Here is a 19,350-nt window from a genome sequence, read left to right on the forward strand (position 1 = left end):
TAGCACAAATAAACTCTTCGTCTCTGTTGCTTCTTTGGTTCTCGGAGACCTCAACCCTTTCTTCAGATTGCAAACCTTCTTGTCCTCAAACCTCAGCTCCAACACCAGTCCGGCAGAGGAACCCAGTCTAATGAGGTCCGCTCCCTTCCTGCCGTTCTCTATTCCATTAACCTGTTTCGTGGTTAACGTAGGACTGATCCTCCAAAATTACCTGATTAATTAGCTTACATATTTATTATCTATCTGTCCCACCAGAATGCAGGTTTCCGGAGGGCAGGGATTTAAAAAAATGTTTTGTTCTATGTGATTTTCCCATACCGAGCACCATGCCTGACACAAGCTGGGATCCCAGTACACATCTCGGGACGAAAGAACCGTGTCTCCCTAGAACCCAGTCAGAGGGCAGCTTAGCAATGTGTCACAGGTGGGGCGCCCGCGTTCCGGGCGGACGCACTGCCACCCCGGCCGGCGTGGGTGTGGGGCGAGTGGGTGTGTGCGGGGTGTGCGCGGTAGAGCGCGCCAGCGAGCCCGGAGCGCGGAGCTGGGAGGAGCAGCGAGCGCCGCGCAGAACCCGCAGCGCCGGCCCGGCAGGGCAGCTCTGAGGTGGGTGGGCCGCGCCGCCAGCCCGCTTGCAGGGTCCCCATTGGCCGCCTGCCGGCCGCCCTCCGCCCAAAAGGCGGCAAGGAGCCGAGAGGCTGCTCCGGAGTCGGAGCAGGACAGCCGGGCCGAGCCAACGCCGGGGACTTTGTTCCCTCCGCGGAGGGGACTCGGCAACCCTCGCAGCGGCAGGGTCTGGAGCCGGCGCCTGGGCTGGATCTGCGCCCCCCACTCCCTCCCTAGCTGTGTTCCCGCCGCCGCCCGGCTAGTCTCGGCGCTGGCGCCTATGGTCGGCCTCCGACAGCGCTCCAGAGGGACCGGGGGAGCTCCCAGGCGCCCGGGTGAGTAGCCAGGCGCGGCTCCCCGGTCCCCGCGACCCCCGGCGCCAGCTTTTGCTTTCCCGGCCAGGGCGCGGTGGGGTTTGCCCGGGCAGTGCCTCGAGCGACTGGGAAGGCCAAGGAGGAGGGAAACTTGGCTTCGGGGAGAAGTGCGATCGCAGCCGGGAGGCTTCCCCAGCCCGCGGGCTGGGTGAGAACAGGTGGCGCCGGGCCGACCAGGCGCTTTGTGTAGGGGCGCGGGGATCTGGAGCTGACGGCCGCGCCTCGGTGGGCCGCTCCCTTCCCTCCCTTGCTCCCCCGGGCGGCCGCACGCCGGGTCGGCCGGGTAACGGAGAGGGAGTCGCCAGGAATGTGGCTCTGGGGACTGCCTCGCTCGGGGAAGGGGAGAGGGTGGCCACGGTGTTAGGAGAGGCACGGGAGCCGAGAGGTGGCGCGGAGGTGCCACCGTTGCCGCAGGCTGGGGAGAGATGCTTCCAGCGAGGCGCGTTCCGTCTGGGCGAGGGCTTCATTCTTCCGCGGCGTCCCTGGAGGTGGGAAAGCTGGGTGGGCGTGTGTGCAGAGAAAGGGGAGGCGGGGAGGCCAGTCACTTCCGGAGCCGGTTCTGATCCGAACAGACCGCCCAGCGTTCGGGGACGCGGACCTCGGGGTGCCGTGGTGCCCGGCCCCACGCGCGCGCGGGGCTGAGGGGTCGGGGGCGTCCCTGGCCGCCCAGCTTTAACAAAGGGTGCGTGCTCCTCTCCACCCCGCGAGGAGGGGCAGCTCCGGAGACCCGGTCTTCAGCGAGCGGGGTCTTAGCGCCGGGGAGGTCTACTTCCTTTTGGGGTTGCCATTTTACTATTATTATTGCCTTTTTTTTTCCCAAAAGGACTGGAGACTGATGCATGAGGGGGCCACGGAGGCGCAGGAGCGGTGGTGATGGTCTGGGAAGCGGAGCTGAAGTGCGCTGGGCTTTGGTGAGGCGTGACAGATTATCATGACTGTGTTCAGGCAGGAAAACGTGGATGATTACTACGACACCGGCGAGGAACTTGGCAGGTAAAGGGGGTGCCAGAAGCGTACCCTCCTGGATTGTGGAAATGCATAACGATGGGGCCATTGGGTGATAAACAAATGCAGTTTGAATCAGGCGTCTCCCTCGCCCTTTCTGGAGATGCGCAAATCATAGAGAAAAGAGTTACTAACCCAGCGGTAAACCGCCTGATCCAAGGGCCTGGGGGTGGAGGAGAGGCAGCAGTTCAGGGCTAGATTATGATGCACGGTATATTGATCAAGTCCCCTGGACAAAATCAGATTTAATTGTTCGCGCTAACTCTTGTCAGCCCTTGCCCTTCTGTGACAACAGGACAAACACTAAGATTATAATTGCAATTGCAGTTAGCTTTTATGTGTGATTTAAATGGAGGGTACAAACTAATTAATAGGTTTTAAAAATCTTAGTACTTTACCTTGTATCTAAATTTTCAGTGTAATGTGAGCAAGTATTGGTAGGTGGTAAATGGAGACTTGCCAGATGTTGATGTTGGGCTTGGATTTTGAAACTTCTTCCAACCAGGAATTTAATTATCTGGTTGGTGTTGGTGGTTGCTTTGGTTTCATTTACAATGTTAAATTTTTAACAAATCAATGAGAGTCTAATATGGCTATCTGGATTCAGAGCATACCTCCATTGCTGTAGCAGCTGTGATTCTCAGTGTAAAATTTTTCAGTTTCTAGGTAAACAAAGAATGGTTTGTTTCGGGGCATCTAAGGGCTGATTGCTGTTTCCTTTGACTGTGTATTAGACAGTGTTTTGGGCTCTGGTCAACTTTAGTAGAAAACCTAGTTTTCATACGTACATTTAAAACTGAATTTATAGAATTTGACTGTGGTGTATTTACATTGTGAGTGGAGTAGGCAAAAGGATCTTTAAACAAACAAAATATGTATTTACTTACATGTGCATTGAAATATGTATTTTCCCATATACATCTGATGTCCCGATACAAAGCTTCCTTTTTCTCCATGAAAAGGAAATTAAAAAACACCCACATCCTGGATTACCTAATGAGAATTATGGAAACTAAGCTTAACTAAATTTTTTTTTTAATTCAAACGGTAGTGTAGAATTTTTTAAAAAGTTACTGTAGCTGAGTATTTCTTTAAATATTTAGTATTGACTGAAAACATCGATGGGGGCCTGTGCTTAGGAAGAACTTTCTGTATATTGATGATCTGGTGAGTACATAAGGAAAGCTCTTCAAAAATCACATTTCATGGATATGTTTAAGATTAAAGTTTAAGAGTGTGCGGGTGAAATACTTGGTTTAACTGGAATTAAATAACTTTCCTGTGGTTTTCAGCAAGATGAGTGGTATTTGGAGTTTTCCTTTGGGACTGGAAGAAAAAAGCAAAAAAAAAAATTTTAATTTGATTTGCATAGTGTGGCCTGATCATTTAAGTGTTGTTAGAGAGATGACTAAAATTAGTTGAGATTATTATATTATGGACTAAGTATATTGACCTTATTTTCATTGTGATTTTTTGGTACAATTATGTGTTATGAGAAAGAAATAGAAAAAGAGGCCTCCCTGTGGTTGGTGAAGGGAGTTTTTGGTCTTTATTTCGTGGGCATGATGATGAGGGGAGGGAGGTGGCTTGCTTATTTGTCACTAGCACTTTGATTTGTTCAGTGTACATTTCTGTGTGTAACGTTCTCCCCACTGTGCAAGACAAATTGACAAATTGTTTATTAAATAATTTATGTGACCTAGGAATTTTAAAGAAACGCTCTGAAAAACTGGAAGTCTGAAGTTTTTAAAAATGAAATGTACAGACTCATCTTATAACTGCTATTGTTTTTGCCAAAAAATGAGTGAATGATTGTTTTTTGGAAAATTTTTCAAGTCTTGTGATTTTATGTCTGCCTTGGATGTAGCCACTTCCTGAAAACAAGTCCTAATGTAAGATGGACATGTAGGAAGATGCTGCTTATATGACATCACGTGTCACTGAGGGAAGATTGGGAGTGGAGGCAGGAGTTTGGTGGCAGGAAAATGGAAATGGGCAGATATGTGGCACAAATGCAAGGTCATTCAAAGCAGTGAATTACTAGCAGACCAGTATCTAAGATTTAAGACTTTACTTGGCCAGGCGTGGTGGCTCACACCTGTAATCCCGGCACTTTTGGGAGGCTGAGGTGGGCGGATCATGAGGTCAGGAGTTCAAGACCAGCCTGGCTAACATAGTGAACCCCTGTCTCTACTAAAAATACAAAAAAAATTATCTAAGATTTAAGACTTCACTTGGCCAGGTGTGGTGGCGTGCGCCTGTAGTCCCAGCTATTTGGGAGGCTGAGGCATGAGAATTGCTTGAACCTGGGAGGCGGAGATTGCAGTGGGCGGAGATTGCAGTGAGCAGAGATTGCGCCACTGCACTCCACTCTGGGTGACACAGCGAGACTCTGTCTCAAAAAAAAAAAAAAAAAAAGACTTACATATCTTTAGCAGTCATCTAAATAATAACAATTCACTTACCTTATAAATGTAGTGAGACAAAGTACATAGCCAGGAGGAAAGATGGGTTTTTAAAGAAGTAGAGTACAAGTATTATTGTTAATATTATTTTACTTTTAGGAAAATTGAAAATGTTCGTATTTGTGTGTACTGCCTAAGACTTCTGTAAAAGCTCTCTGTCAACTGTCAGGAACTTTATAAAGTATTACAACTATTGCAGCAGTCCATCTGTAGCAGTAATAGAGCAGATGAGCCACTGGACAGATACCCTGGTCCAAAACCTGGCTCTGCAACTTGCTAGTTTTCTTGAACAGGCCATTTACCCACTCTGACACTCAGGATTTTCCTCTATAATATGAGAGGTCTAGTGCTTTTTTCATGGCTGTTGTAAAAATAATCTAACTTGTAAAAGTAGTTTATCAGCAGTAGAGAGTTAAACAAATATAGATATTATCTGTAGACTGGCTGAGACATCTGGGTGCCCCAGGCAAGCTAATAACTTGGCCGGCAAGTCTATATTCTTTAAGTTTCTGTTTACCAGCTTTGGGAGGGGATGCCTTATAGGAAAAGGGTCATGGGGAGAAGGGTTGCTGACAGCATTCAGCCTCCACTATGATTCTGAATAATGCAGCCCTGACCTTGAGCTGGCACACCCTCCAAGCAGAAGCAAGTCCCTGCAGCAGATGCACTTGTTATCTTTAGAAGAGTGCTTGGTGGCCTTCAATTTTGGCTCCTGGAGGCCCTTTAGGGTCTCACCCTCTGTCCTAGGAGGTGGAACAAAGAACTGCCTCTATCATGTGTGATAGTCTCTGGGAGGAGTTCTTATAAATCTGCTATTATACCGAGTTGTTTTAATGCCCCAGGATGCCCTAGCATCTCTTTATCAGTTGGCACCTCGGGCAGCTGCAGGCTGACTTGCCCCATTGTCGGGCTCTAGTTACACCCTTGGCCGTTGTTCAGCCTAACCTGCGAGCCTCCTGGGCACCTCTCTGTGTACACTGCTTTCCTGAGGGACTGGCCTTCTTTCCTATTGCACCATCTGACCTTATATGATCCTAAGACCTAAGTCCTACTTCCTTAATGAATCCTTCAACAATGAGTTTCCCCTTTTAAAGTCAAGTGACTTCTCTGAGACTCTCTTTGTCCATGACCATAGACTGCCCAGTGACATGTTCCATCCTGTTTTATGTTTATTAGTCTTGTATTGCTCTTTGCAGCCAGCTTGTGAGTTTCTTTGGGGTGTGCCCTGTGGTTTGGAGTTGTTGTGGTCCTTTCTCCCCACAGTGTGCAGGGTGCCATAGACTTCCTGCAAATTGGTATCTATGATCAATATCGGGATTAACGCATGCCTCAGTAATGCAGTTTGGCAGCTGCAATTTTGAGACCAGAATGGGGATGTAGGATGCAAACGATGATGCCAATGGTGATGCTGTTAGAGAGGCAGTGTGCAGTGTGGAAGAACCTCAGAATGCTCATTTGGAAAGTGGGGAGACATCTACCCTGGTAGAGTGTCGTGAGAATTACAGACATGGCTTTAAACATCTGACATGCAGTCACTAGCTAATATCTGTCTGTCTTTCTAGCCTATAGATAGATATATTATGCATTTACTGAACACCTACTTAGTATCATGTGTCTAAAATATATATATGTATATATGTTATATATATATGTGTATGTGTGTGTATGTGTATATATATTTACATATATATTTATATATATTTACATATATATTTATATATTTACATATATATTTATATATATTTACATATATATTTATATATATTTATATATATTTACATATATTTATATATTCATATATATTTACATATATATTCATATATATTTACATATATATTTATATATTTACATATTTTATATATTTACATATATATTTATATATATTTACATATATATTTATATATTTACATATATATTTATATATATGTACATATATATTTATATATATGTACATATATATGTGTATATATATATATATTTATATTTTAGAGACAGGGTCTTACTCTGTTTCCCAGGCTGGAGTGCAGTGGCACGGTCATAGCTCACTGTAACCTTGAACTCCTGGGCTCAAGCAATCCTCCCACCTCGGCCTTCCAAAGCTCTGAGTTTATAGGGCAGAGACACTGTGCCTGGCCTCTAATATATCATTTTTATTATTTTTAATAACCTGTTTTCTCCATCACAGCATTTACCGCATTGCATAGTAACTGCTTATTTGATGATCTGCTTTCTCCATGGGGCCATTGCCTTGGACTTGCTCCTCACTTTTTATTTCTAATGCCCAGGTTGATGCATGACACTTAGAAGGCGCTCAGTAAATGCATGCTGATAGACTAGACTGAGTGGATCAATATATGTAAAGCAACTTGAAAGAATATGTATGTATTAGGCCCTCGATAAATGATGGCTTGTGGTGAAGATGAACACTTAGGATATAATGGCTGCCGCTCATCAAAATAAAAACTGCTCTTGTTTTTGCATTCTTCGTGGCTGAACAGTAATGAGCACAGCAGCCAAAATTTTCAAGCACATGATCAGTTTTCAACCAAACAAATGAAGTGGAGCATTAAATATTTTACATTGCTTTGGATGGTCATTGGAAGCTAATAATTCAAGTTTAAAACATTCCCCTTTCGGCATAAAATCCATAGGCATTTTAATTGAAGTAAGAAATCGTCATAAGCCCTGGCAGTCCAAGTGCATCTCGCGGCTGGTTTACTGCGGATTGCTGGAGTCAGTCCTAAGAATAATGGCAACCCTGTGTGGCTCATAGAAGGGGAGAGACTTTCTGGCATGTTTTTTCTTCAGAAATGGGAACCACAGGCCACTGGTGGGTTTCTACATCCTTATAGGACTGTGCTGAATGTGACATTTTTCCTCTTAGTATTTTTGACTCAGAATGCTCTCACATGTTTCCTCTGATAGGAAAGGGTCCAAAGTTTTAAGAGAGATAAAGTTCAGATACATAGATTAAAGGCAACAGTTAGTGATTTTTAAAGTGTGTACATTTTAGGAAGGTCTAATAATAATCTTCCAGGATGTGAAGGGAAAGCATGATGGTGTTAGTAAGTGGCAGTTTGGTTGAATGCTTACTTGCTGGCACTGGGAGTGTGTTGCTGGATTACTAGGGCAGGCATCAAATTTAGGTTCAAGGGGCCAGGAACAGAGTAGGTGGAGGTGCTTATTATTGGTCGGGAAGCCAGGGAACATGGAGATTCACTTCTTGGTCCCCGATGCTCTTTTGCCCTCAGCTTGTGTCTCACCTGGCCAATGAGGAAACTGAAGGCCCCATATCATTGGTATATGCCCCTGCAAAGCCATGAAAAACTCATAAGAAACCTACAGCGATGGATGCCCAGATAAATTCCAGTGCACTCATCCCTCGGTATCCATGGCGGATTAGTTCCGGGACCTCTGGGGACACCAGAATCCACAAATGCTGAAGTCCTTCATATAAAATGGCATAGTATTTGCGTATAACCGATGTAATCTTCCCATATATCTTAAATCATCTCTAGATTACTTATAATACTTAGTACAATGTAAATGCTACCTAAATAGTAGCATTATAATGTTTAGGGAATAATAACCAGAAAAAAAAGTCTGTATATGTTCAGTACAGATGCAGTTTTTTCCCTGAATATTTTTGGTACAAGGTTGGTTGAATCCATGGATGCAGAACCCACAGATCCAGAGGGCTGACTGTAGTTGTATACAGGTGTTATATCAGGAGAGGCAACATTGGCTCTTCCACCTTGTTCTCTTCCCTCCTAGCAGAGTTGTAATCCAGACCACTTCTTTCCAGGTGATTGGGGGTGAGGGGCCAAGCTGCTGGATATCTGATATCGTGGAGTGACATGGTCAAGGTCATATTGCCTGACTCAGCAGGGAAATGTGTTAGGAACTTTCATCCTTCATTCTAGCCAACTGCCATGAGTACCTAACATTTTGTATAAATTAAGTGAATATTATTTTAGTAGAAATTTATTTCCGATTATGAGACAAAGGAAGCCACTCTTCTGACAAGAGGGGAGTGGTCTCCATTGGGGAAGAGTACCCCAGAGAGCTCAGGGACTTTGTTTGTGTTTTTTTTTGGTTTGGTTTGGTTTTTTTTTTAATATTTTCTTTTTTTTTTTTTTTTTAATTTTTTGAGATGGAGTCTCGCTCTGTTGCCCAGGTTGGAGTGCAGTGGCGCAATCTCGGCTTACTGCAAGCTCCGCCTCCCGGGTTCACGCCATTCTCCTGCCTCAGCCTCTCCGAGTAGCTGGGACCACAGGCGCCCGCCACCACGCCTGGCTAATTTTTTGTATTTTTAATAGAGACGGGATTTCACCGTGGTCTTGATCTCCTGACCTCGTGATCCGCCCGCCTCGGCCTCCCAAAGTGCTGGGATTACAAGCGTGAGCCACCACGCCTGGCCGGTTTTGTTTTTTTGAGATGGAATCTCACTCTGTTGCCCAGGCTAGAGTGTAGTGGCGCAATCTTGGCTCACTGCAACCTCCGCCCTCTGAGTTCAAGCGATTCTCCTGCCTCAGCCTCCCGAGTAGCTGGGATTACAGGTGCTTGCCACCACGCCTGGCTTATTTTTTGTATTTTTAGTAGAGACGGGGTTTCACCATCTTGGCCAGGATGGTCTTGAACTCCTGACCTCGTGAGTCACCCTCCTTGGCCTCCCAAAGTGCTGGGATTACAGGCGTGAGTCACTGCGCCTGGCCTTTTGCTTTTTTGGAGACAAAGTCTTGCTCTGTTGCCCAGGCTAGAGTGTAGTGGGGTGGTCTTGGCTCACTGCAACCTCTGCCTCCCCAGTTCAAGTGATTTTCTGTCTCAGCCTCCCAAATAGCTGGAATTATAGGCATGCACCACTATACCTGGCTAATTTTTTTATTTTTAGTAGAGGTGGGGTTTCGCCATGTTGGCTAGGCTGGTCTTGAACTCCTGACCTCAAGTGATCCGCCCGTCTCGGCCTCCCAAAGTGCTGGGATTATAGGCGTGAGCTGCTGCGCCTGGCCGGGACTTTGACCTGGAAGAAGCCTGAATATTGCCTCCCTTCACATTTTATCCACCTGTGTTTAGACAGGTCGAGTGGCTTTCTCCAGGCAGCTGATTAAAAGGTGGCAAGACATGGACCCAGAACCCTGGGCCAGGCCTATTTCATTATCTGTGCTACTTAGGATTTGGCAATTTTCCATTTTTGAAAGCCAGAGGAAGTTGATATTTAAGAGAGGTGAAGTAGGCAGCCATTTGATGCCAATTTATTTCAGCATTTGCATGGAGAAAATGGTTAGGGATAAATAGTAGCTGCTTCATGGAAGGTTTTCATCTGAAGCCCAGCCAAAGGCAACAGGGTCTGCCCTTTGAGCTCAGAACTTTCGCAGGCCTTAACGACACACTGGGACCCTCTTTCCTTTTCCAAATGGCTTGCACCTTGCAGTTTGGAATGATGTTAACATGTGGCGTAGTTTTATTCAAGTCCCAAGTTAATGGTTTACCTTTTTAGAAAACTCCAAAAACACTTTCATTGTTATTTAACTTTTGAGTAATGTAATGTCTAAGAGTCTTGTCTCTGACCCCTGCACCTACCTGCCCATGACCAACAGTTTCTCATTTCATTACACAACAGCTAGTCTGGCTAGCTTACAGTTGGTATGTGATTGTTTGAGACTTTATGTGGAAGATAATATTTAATTGTTTTGTTCTGGTTTGTTGGGGTAAATTATCCAAATGGAATGCATCCTTTCTCGGCTTTGGAAGAGGTTATATGACAGTACAATTATTTATAATAAATTCAATGTATGACTTTGGGTACATTCTATTATAAATGAATTTTTTTAAAGGTGCAGTTAGAAGAGGGTGGAAGAAAGTTGACACTCCGATTTTCCACATCATCTAACTAAAATGGATTTAAACTAACTTTCTCTAACTAGTAAATCTTTCTTAGGTAAGTACAGTTGTATCCCAGCTCTAGAGTTAATGTGTTAAGTGGGTTTTTACAAATAAAAAACCTAAAACCTAAAATAATTGGGTTTTATCTTCTGTCCCAATCCACAACGAAACAAAACAATCATGTGATAGTAACTAATCTCTGGAGATACCTGACAAGCGTGGTCCATAGTGACGTGCGTTCGTCACTTTGGTCTTTAGGTGACATTGACAGCTGGTGTGGCTTATGGATCACACCGTGGTCATTGAAGTATAATGTTGCTTACCTCTGAGAAGTGATCATGGGGCCTTCTGTTTTTTTTTTTTTTTTTTTTTTTTTTGAAACAGAGTTTCGCTCTTGTTGCCCAGGCTGGAGTACAATGGCGCGATCTCGGCTCACTGCAACCTCCACCTCCCGGGTTCAAGCGATTCTCCTGCCTCAGCCTCCCAAGTAGCTGGGATTACAGGCATGCGCCACCACGCCTGGCTAATTTTGTATTTTTAGTAGAGATAGGGTTTCTCCATGTTAGTCAGGCTGGTCTTGAACTCCTGACCTCAGGCGATCTGCCCGTCTCAGCCTCCCGAAATGTTGGGATTACAGGCGTGAGCCACCACATCCGGTGTTCACGGGGCTTTTACCTTGTGTACTACCTTTCGATGTTTCAGTTGTGAGCTTTAAAAATTTTATTCAGTAACCTAACGTATAATTAGAGATGCCAAAGTGGTGGGGAGGGGAGGGAAGGAGGTTGGGAGAATGTTGTTGATTTTTTTTTTTCCCTTTATAAACACATACAACTTTGGACGAAGAACATAATGTTTGAGCAAATGAATGCTTGTAAACTGCCGATCTCTGAAGTGTGAAAAGTTTATATTGATGGCGCTTATATTCATAAGCCTGATGGGTTTTGGCTGGGAAATTTGGCTCGAGGTACGGACTTCTTTTGGGACACATTTTATTTTTCTGTCAAAACTGCCTGATTATTCTTATTTAGGAAATATGTGATGAATGAGGCTGGCTGGTAAATATTTTAAGTGCAGTTGATATTATAAATTTTCACCTACAAGAATGAACTAATTTTCATTGTTGAATAGTTATGTCTTAGTTCATTGCTTTTTACTTTTGAAACTGTATAAACTTTTCCTTTTTTTTGGAGACGGAGTGTCGCTCTGTCGCCCAGACTGGAGTGCAGTGGCATGCTCTTGGCTCGCTGCAATGTCTGCCTCCTGAGTTCAAGTGATTCTCCTGCCTCAACCTCCCGAGTAGCTGGGACTACAGGCACCCACCACCATGCCCCGCTAATTTTTGTATTTTTAGTAGAGACGGGGTTTCACCATGTTGGCCAGGCTGGTCTGGAACTCCTGACATCAGGTGACCTGCCCTTCTCAGCCTCCCAAAGTACTGGGATTACAGGCGTGAGCTGCTGCGCTGGTCCAACTTTTCCTTTTTACCTTAAAAAGATTGTCAGGATTTTTGAGACCTTACTACAACCCCTGACACCTGACCCACAGTATAGAATTTTCCAGGTGAAAAAGACATGTAGAGAAAGTCATCAATGCCATTCTTTTTTTTTCCCCATTCATGAAAATGATTAGATTTTCCTTTGAGCTGCCTGTCTGTGTGTCTGCCTATCACCTCATATGTTTATCCAGGACTGGGCTGCCTCTGAGAGAGGATAGGTACACCTAAAGCAATGCAAGAGAAAAAGTGGCAGAAGACTACGATGGGACAGGCAGAGAGAAGAGGTCAGAATTTAGTGTTGATTCAGTTCCGATCTTTCCACCCTCCTTTGAGAGGTTTTTCTAAATTGTTTTGCCGCGTCTGTGTAAAGCTCAATTTTGGGGGCCATCTGTGGTTTATGGGTAAGCAGCAGAAATGTGTGTCTCTGCGAAGTGATAAAAGGCTGCAACCATTGGAGTGTAATATTTAATAGACTAGGAGTTACAAGCTGTTTGGCTTTATAAAAACAAAGCTACAGGCGCTGCAGGTATACGTATCCTGTAGAGAACAGACTTTTAACGGGTGCTGCTGATGTTGGAGATGCTGAATGGCACATAATACACGGAAGAGCTATCCTTAGGAATTTGGTAAGGCAAAAAGCGCTAAAAAGTTATTTGTTATCTTAAAATAATATTTCATTGGCCTATAAATCAGTATAATTGAAAGCACAGCCTGCCAGCATTTTCTTTTCTTTGTTTTTGTTTTTTTTGAAATAGAGTTTTGCTCTTGTCGCTCAGGCTGGAGTGCAATGGGGCCATCTCAGCTCAACACAACCTCCGCCTCCTGGGTTCAAGCGATTTTCCTGCCTCAGCCCCCCGAGTAGCTGGGATTACAGGCATGCACCACCATGCTCAGCTAATTTTACATTTTTAGTAGACATGGGGTTTCTCCATGTTGGTCAGGCTGGTCTTGAACTCCCCACCTCAGGTGGTCCACCCGCCTCGGCCCCCCAAAGTGCTGGGATTACAGACCTGAGCCACCATGCCCGGCCATCCTGCCAGTGTTTTCTTCTGTGCACTTGGGATGGGAATATAGAAAATTGTCTTCCTAGATATTGGCTTTGCCACTCAAAGTCTCTACAATCAGTGTGTGAACTTCTGGGAGCAATGCCAGAATCTTTCACAGATTTCGTTCCTGGGAGCTCTTCTGGCGTCAGATGATCGCGGTTTCTTTTCCTTCTGCAACACAGCACATGGAGAAGGCCTCTTTCTCACTTGCTCTGTTCCTTTGCCATTCATGGAGGCAGTGGCACCAGTGAGCTCACGGCCAGGCTGCTTTTGCCCTTTCTCTAAGTCACTATAGGTGGACTAAACAGAAGATATTTACAGTTCGCCCATTTAGAATCAATAAGGGTGTGCCCCGGGCTCCATCATATATTCCATTACGTACAGCCTCAGGCATCCGTTTCAATTGTTTGGGAGAGGAAGTGAATTAGCACAAGTGGAATATCTACAGGATGAAACGTTGTCAGTCTGTGCGTTCCTCCCCACCCCTTCGTTGGCTGGAAGAGATAACGCTTGACACGTATGGAGTGGACAGGAGAATGTCAGCCTCGTGGCCATGGAGAAGCAGGAAGTCCCTTGGTTTTGTTCAGTGTGATTTGGGCATTGAATGAGTAGATCCTGTTTTAAGAATATTACTCATTAAGATGAACCATCGTTTTGTAGGTCTTGTCTTTAGAAGCAACATTCTCTTTAGTGCAGATAAACTTTATCTGCATTGAGAGAAGTTATAATAACCTGGAGAATGAGAAGGAAATACCCATGCGAAATGGCCCAGCCAGTTTCTCCTAGCAACGTCTCCAGAGCATGTCCTAGGCTACTCCTCCAGGAAGGCTCTTGCTCTGATTTCCTGTATTCCTTCACGATTTGGAGTAGATAACTGGCCACTTGGCATTCTTATTACAGGGGACTTATGCGTGGGATTCTTGGCTTCCTCTATGGACTATGAGTTTTCTGAGGGTAGAGAACATGGCCTTTTGTCTCTGGTGTTGGTTGGGATTCAGCTAAGTGCACAGTAAGCCATGTTTATTTAGTTGCCTTATAAAGGTACATATGCAGAACTTAGAACAGTGTTTCAGGGCTTTGGACCCAAATCCCTGTCTCCACAAAACACATTAGCTGTTACTTTGGGAAAGTCACTTGACTTCTGTGAGATTTAGTTTTTCTCATCTGTAAAATGGGGATAGTCATCACGGCTACTTCATAAGGTGGTTGTGAGGATGTCTGTGATATGTATAAAGTGCTTGGCATGGTACTAGGTACCCAGTAAGTGCTCGCGAGGTGGACGCTGTTTAACAAGGCAGAGCAGAAACAGGAGAGAGAGAGGGAGAGAGACCGTATAACATGCTTCCGAATCTGTGTTCCCGGGTCCTACCTCTTCTTCATTCATTCCTGGCCTGGCCTCCCACAGGCAGAGTGCGGGTGAGGGCTCACTTCTCCTCAGTTTCATCCTTCCTCGTTCTCTTCTCTGCCTGTCTCTTCTTTGGCTCAGCCTGTCTGGTGGGCTCATTCTGCCAAGTTTGCCTTTGCTTGTCTGATCCGTTTTTCTAGGTATGCCTGCCTCCTTCTGGCTGGACTCAGTTTATGTGCCAGGCTCCCTTGGTGAGTCCACCTTATTATGTGCTCATTAGACGATGCTTAGGGTTCCTAAGAAACATATTGACTAGGAATTTAGCTGTGCATTTGAAAGTTGGCTGCTGAAGGCAGAACTTCAAGGGATACCCTTCTCAAAGTCCACAAGACACCATGGGAAGGGGAGGGAAAAGCTTCATGTTAAGGAGGATCTATTAAGATGGGAAGAGATGCATTTTAGGAAGCAGACACAACTAAAAGCCGCTCTGTAGCCAGGAGGAGTTAGCTGCTCGGCAAGGAGGCTACTTGGAAATGCTTTGAGGGATATCATCCTGGTGTTATAGGGAACCTGAGACTACGTGAGCACATCAATTCTTGTATGTAATGCAGTGTGCTTCAGTTCCTGAAAGGTAGATTTTCTTTTTCTTTTTTGTTTTTGTTTTTGTGTATGTGTGGTTTTTTTGTTTGTTTGTTTGTTTTTAGATGGAGTCTCACTCTGTCACCCGGCCTGGAGTGCAGTGGCACAATCTTGGCTCACTGCAACCTCCGCCTCCTAGTTTCAAGCGATTCTCCTGCCTCAACCTCCCGAGTAGCTGGGATTACAGGCACCTGCCACTATGCCCAGCTAATTTTTTGAGTTTTTAGTAGAGATGGGGTTTCACCATGTTGGCCAGGCTAGTCTCAAACTCCTGACCTCAGGTGATCCGCCCACCTCGGCCTACCAAAGTGCTGGGATTGCAGGCGTGAGCCACCATGCCCGGCTTGATTTTATTTTTCTAGCTTGCTTTTTCAATGAAAAACTATCTTTTATTTGTTTGTTTGTTTTTTTAGAGACAAGGTCTTGCTATGTTACCCAGGCACAGTGGTGTGATCATAGCTCACTGCAGCCCCAAATTCCTGGGCTCAAGTGATCCTCTCACCTCAGCCTCCTGCGTAGCTGGGACTGTGGGCGTGTGCCAACACACCTGGCTTAAAAGCCATCTTAAGTGGCCAAATAAGACACTGGGAATTTGATTAGGGATACAAATAATTGATTTTTTTTCCATGGATCTTTATGGAGAAAGGAGTCTGAGATGAGTATGGACACCTGAGTCCCTGACCAAGAGAAGCCTAGTGCAGCATGTGAGACAGACGGCAGATCCTGAAGCTCCATTCAGTTGTGACATGTACCAATTTAAGAACTGAAAATGAGTGTTTTGCCAAGCCAGAACTGTCCGTGCCAAGAAAAGCCTATTAGGTTGGTGGCTGAAAGGCTGGATTGTTAGGATGTACTGAATGGCGAGGCCCTGCCAGCTGCTGCGGGTAAATGCCCACTTACATGTCTAAGTACTCATTCTGTTCCCCTGGAGTGGGGTCCGATTTGTTCAAGAAACATGGCTGCTGCGTGGGAGGCTGCTTTCTTTTTTTTGAGACGGAGTCTTGCCCTGTTGCCCAGGCTGGAGTACAGTGGTGCAATCTCGGCTCACTGCAACCTCCACCTTCCAGGTTCAAGAGATTCTCCTGCCTCAGAGTAAGTAGCTGGGATTACAGGTGTGTGCCACCATGCCCGGCTAATTTTTGTATTTTTAGTAGAGATGGGGTTTCACCATGTTGACCAGGCTGGTCTCGAACTCCTGACCTCAGCCTCCCAAAGTGCTGGGATTACAGACGTGAGCCACCATGCCTGGCTGAGAGGCTGCTTTCTTTTAAAGAATTCTTTCTTGTTCTTTGGGCTTGCTGGGTGGGTATCTTTAGTTTGTAAAAGTAACATAAAACTGACAAAATCTGAAAAGGAAAATGCTCGGAAATTGGGTCTATAAGGTGAATTTAGGTAAAACGTCAAGGGAACTAACAAATAGACAGCAAATAAGCTATAAACAGGTACCATAAATAGGCTGTTAAACGAAACTGTCATTTGAACCGTAATATTTGCCCATCATTTATTCATTCCTCAAGGGCTAATTGAATATCTGAATGATCTTGCTGCAGTGTTGGGCAGGGCCCTCTATCTCAGCAAGCTTCTAGTCATGTAGGATAGACAGACTTTTGCACAACCAACAGTATTGGAAAGCCTAAATAGGAAGTGAGATGAAGCATGGAAAAATGTTTTTTGGAGTTCAGCCAAGAAGAGATCATTTTGACGTGGTTTCATTCCTTCATTCAGATTATTGTGGACGACATAAAAATGTAAGCAGGTGGGTGCAAGTGTGGGTATGTGTGTGTGTCTCTACCCTTGCCTTCCTTGGAGAAAACTGGAAATAAGACATGAAAGAAATGGGGACAAGGAAACTAAGATTTGCCAGGAACTCTAGACCAGCAGCTGGAGGTAGGTATTGTAATTCACATTTTGAAAACCGAGGTTCAGAAAGATGATTGGCCTTGAATAGTGTGTTTAAAATGCTGGAAGCAATAGCTGGACTCCCCAGCTGCTAAGCCATGTCTGGAAATTGGGTGGTGGGTGGTGCAGCTCATTTTGTGACCTGTTCTACTGTCACTGTCTTGGAAGGGAAGTTTAAAGAAGTTTAAAATGTCTAGCACAGTGCTGGCTCATACGATGTGTTCAATGCCTGTTTTTCTCTTTGCTTCCTCTAAACCAGGTGCTCTCAACCTCGGCATTAGTGACAGCCTGTTCTGGATAGTTTTCTGTTGTGGGGGCTGTCTTGTGCATTGTATTTTAGGATAGGATATTTATAATAGGATGTTTAGCAGCATCCATGGACTCTACCCACTGGATGCCAGTAACAGCCACCTCCTCACACTCTTTATGACAGCCAAAAATGTCTCCAGACATTGCTGAACGTGTGAAGGGGCGTGAAATTCCCCCACCCTCCATAGAGAACCACAGGACTACAAGATCAAGAGAGATCAGTCTTGACTGATGTGCTTAGGGGGCCAGAGCTGGTGTAGGGAAGGAGGAGCCTGCACCTAGTAGGCAAAGAAAACACCCCTGTGGAATGAGCTGAGAGAAGATACTGACCTTGGGTGTCCAGACCTGGCGAGGGAAGAGAAAAGGCTGCCAGATGGTCTGAGTGTGAGGTCTAGGGCAGTTGCTGTTGTACTTTGATTTGTATGGACTGTCCCAGGAGTGCGTAGTTTCCTGTGTCCCAGAGGTCTGGGCTGACACAGACAATGAGTATGACCTGGAGAATCTGCTGGTGAGACTTGCGGGTGTCAGAGCCCTGTTGAATCACTTTTCCCTCTCCATTCAAATAGCCACTGCAATTCCATACCTATTTTTATAATTATTTTCAAATGTCACTCTCTTCCTTAAGACTGGAAGCTCCCGTGATCTAGGTCTGTGACTTGTTTTCTGGTTGTTGAATTGAGCACAAGAACCAGCCCCAAACTGAACATTTAAGTGAGTGACATAAATGAATGATGGAAGGAGGGTTCCCATTAATTGTTGGATTGAACCAAGCCCAACATGATTAAATGTAACAGATATAAAGATGAAGCCAGACAATTAACTTGGAGAGAAAAAGCAATTGCTCAAATGCAGCAGCAGGGAGACTTGTCATGACAGTGTCCTTTTTGAGAAGAGTCTGAGAGCTTTGATAATTACAAATGTCTGCGGAACCCGTAGCCTCGTGACTGCATTGAGAAGAAAATACAGCTTTTGTCTATACCATAGAAATGGAATGTCTACAATGGGAGTTGCTGGTTTCTCTGTTTTTGCTGAGGTCATTCTGCATCCAGTACATGAGAGTGTTCTGTTCTGGGAGAGACACTGACAAACTTGGGGGAGTCCAAAGAAGGCGAAAGCCAGAGAACCCGAGTATCTCATGAATAATGTATTTTACTTAGCTATGGAGTCGATCACCATGTGCATCTTTTTGTAAATATTACTGCATTTAATACCTCAAACTAGCCTCTTAGGGGGATCCTCTATTTCAGAGCTTGCAGACATTTTATGTAAAGATAGTAAATATTGTAAGCTTCGTGGGCCACATGGTTTCTGTTGCAGCAACTCAGCTCTGCTGTAACTCAAAAGCAGCTGCAGACATTATGTGTCCAAAAGGGTGTGGCTATGTTCTAATAAAAACAGGCAATGGTCTGGGTTTACCCTGTGGGCCATGATTTGCTAAGCCCTGCTCTGTTTTATTGATGAATAAACCAAGGCTTAAAGAGATTAAGTAATTTAATTTGCTGAAATGAGTAAGTGGCAGAACTGAAATTCAGCTCTGAGCCTCTCTGGCTCTGAAGCCCATGAAAACACACATAGATGGTCTTTTGGATGGGGATAGGCTTGTTTTGGCGGCACTGGGGGTCAGTGGTGGGAGCCATGAGGAGGCAGAGGTTGGCTTAGTAGGAAGAACTCAGCTGTCCAATAGCAGAGCAGACTACAAGTGAGGTTACAAGTGGTGGACACTGTAGTGTTTGCACTAAGTACCCACCTGGTGGGGATACTGAGGAAAAGATTGCCGATTTGGGGAGGAAATTGAGCTGATAGCTTCTGAGGATCCCTTCCAACTCTGTGGATCTGTGGTCATCAACAAAGGGGACCACGTGGGTAACAAACAGCTTCCACCAGGGTGCTCTTGAGCAGGAGCTGCAGGGCAAGTAGCTGCCATTTTCTTCCCATTCTCAGAGTCCATCCTGCTGACCTCTCCTGCCCACTCCTAATGACCCTTTCCTGCAGGTCGGTCTTACCAGCCTCCCCCCATTTCCCTGCAGTGGTCAGCTGGTGCCCTTGCCCCCCTTTCCCTAGTTCGCAGCTCTCACCGCACACTCAGCTGAATCCCCAGGGAGAACACAAAGCAGAGAGTTGTACAGTTATGGACTTGCCCAAGTATCCCAGCCAGCACTGCCTCTGAAGGGATGCAGATAAATGTGGCCACTTGCTGTTTGCTGCCAACTTGGAGTTCACTCTCTGGCTGTACTTGCCCCCCAGCTTCTGCCCTTCTCCTTGGTGTGGAAGCTGGGATTCTGTCTCC

The 19,350-nt window shown here is 45.3% G+C and overlaps 1 protein-coding gene across 9 annotated transcripts in view; it reads left to right on the forward strand.

Annotated features, from left to right (window-relative positions):
• The first annotated feature begins 530 nt into the window (after nucleotides 1-530).
• The window catches only part of DAPK1 (death associated protein kinase 1), a 210,218-nt gene continuing 191,398 nt past the window's right edge, over nucleotides 531-19,350 (forward strand). For 4 of the 9 annotated variants that reach the window (XM_032164450.2, XM_058444799.1, XM_058444793.1 and 1 more), the window contains exons 1-2: nucleotides 616-938; nucleotides 1,801-1,970. In XM_032164450.2, coding sequence (XP_032020341.1) covers nucleotides 1,909-1,970 — 62 coding nt within the window. In that variant the 5' untranslated portion in view covers nucleotides 616-938; nucleotides 1,801-1,908. The other 5 variants (XM_032164451.2, XM_058444796.1, XM_058444794.1 and 2 more) reach the window with 4 other exon arrangements.

Source organism: Hylobates moloch, unplaced genomic scaffold (genome assembly GCF_009828535.3).
Source record: "Hylobates moloch isolate HMO894 unplaced genomic scaffold, HMol_V3 SCAFFOLD_10, whole genome shotgun sequence".
In the NCBI taxonomy this organism is placed as follows: Eukaryota; Metazoa; Chordata; class Mammalia; order Primates; family Hylobatidae; genus Hylobates; species Hylobates moloch.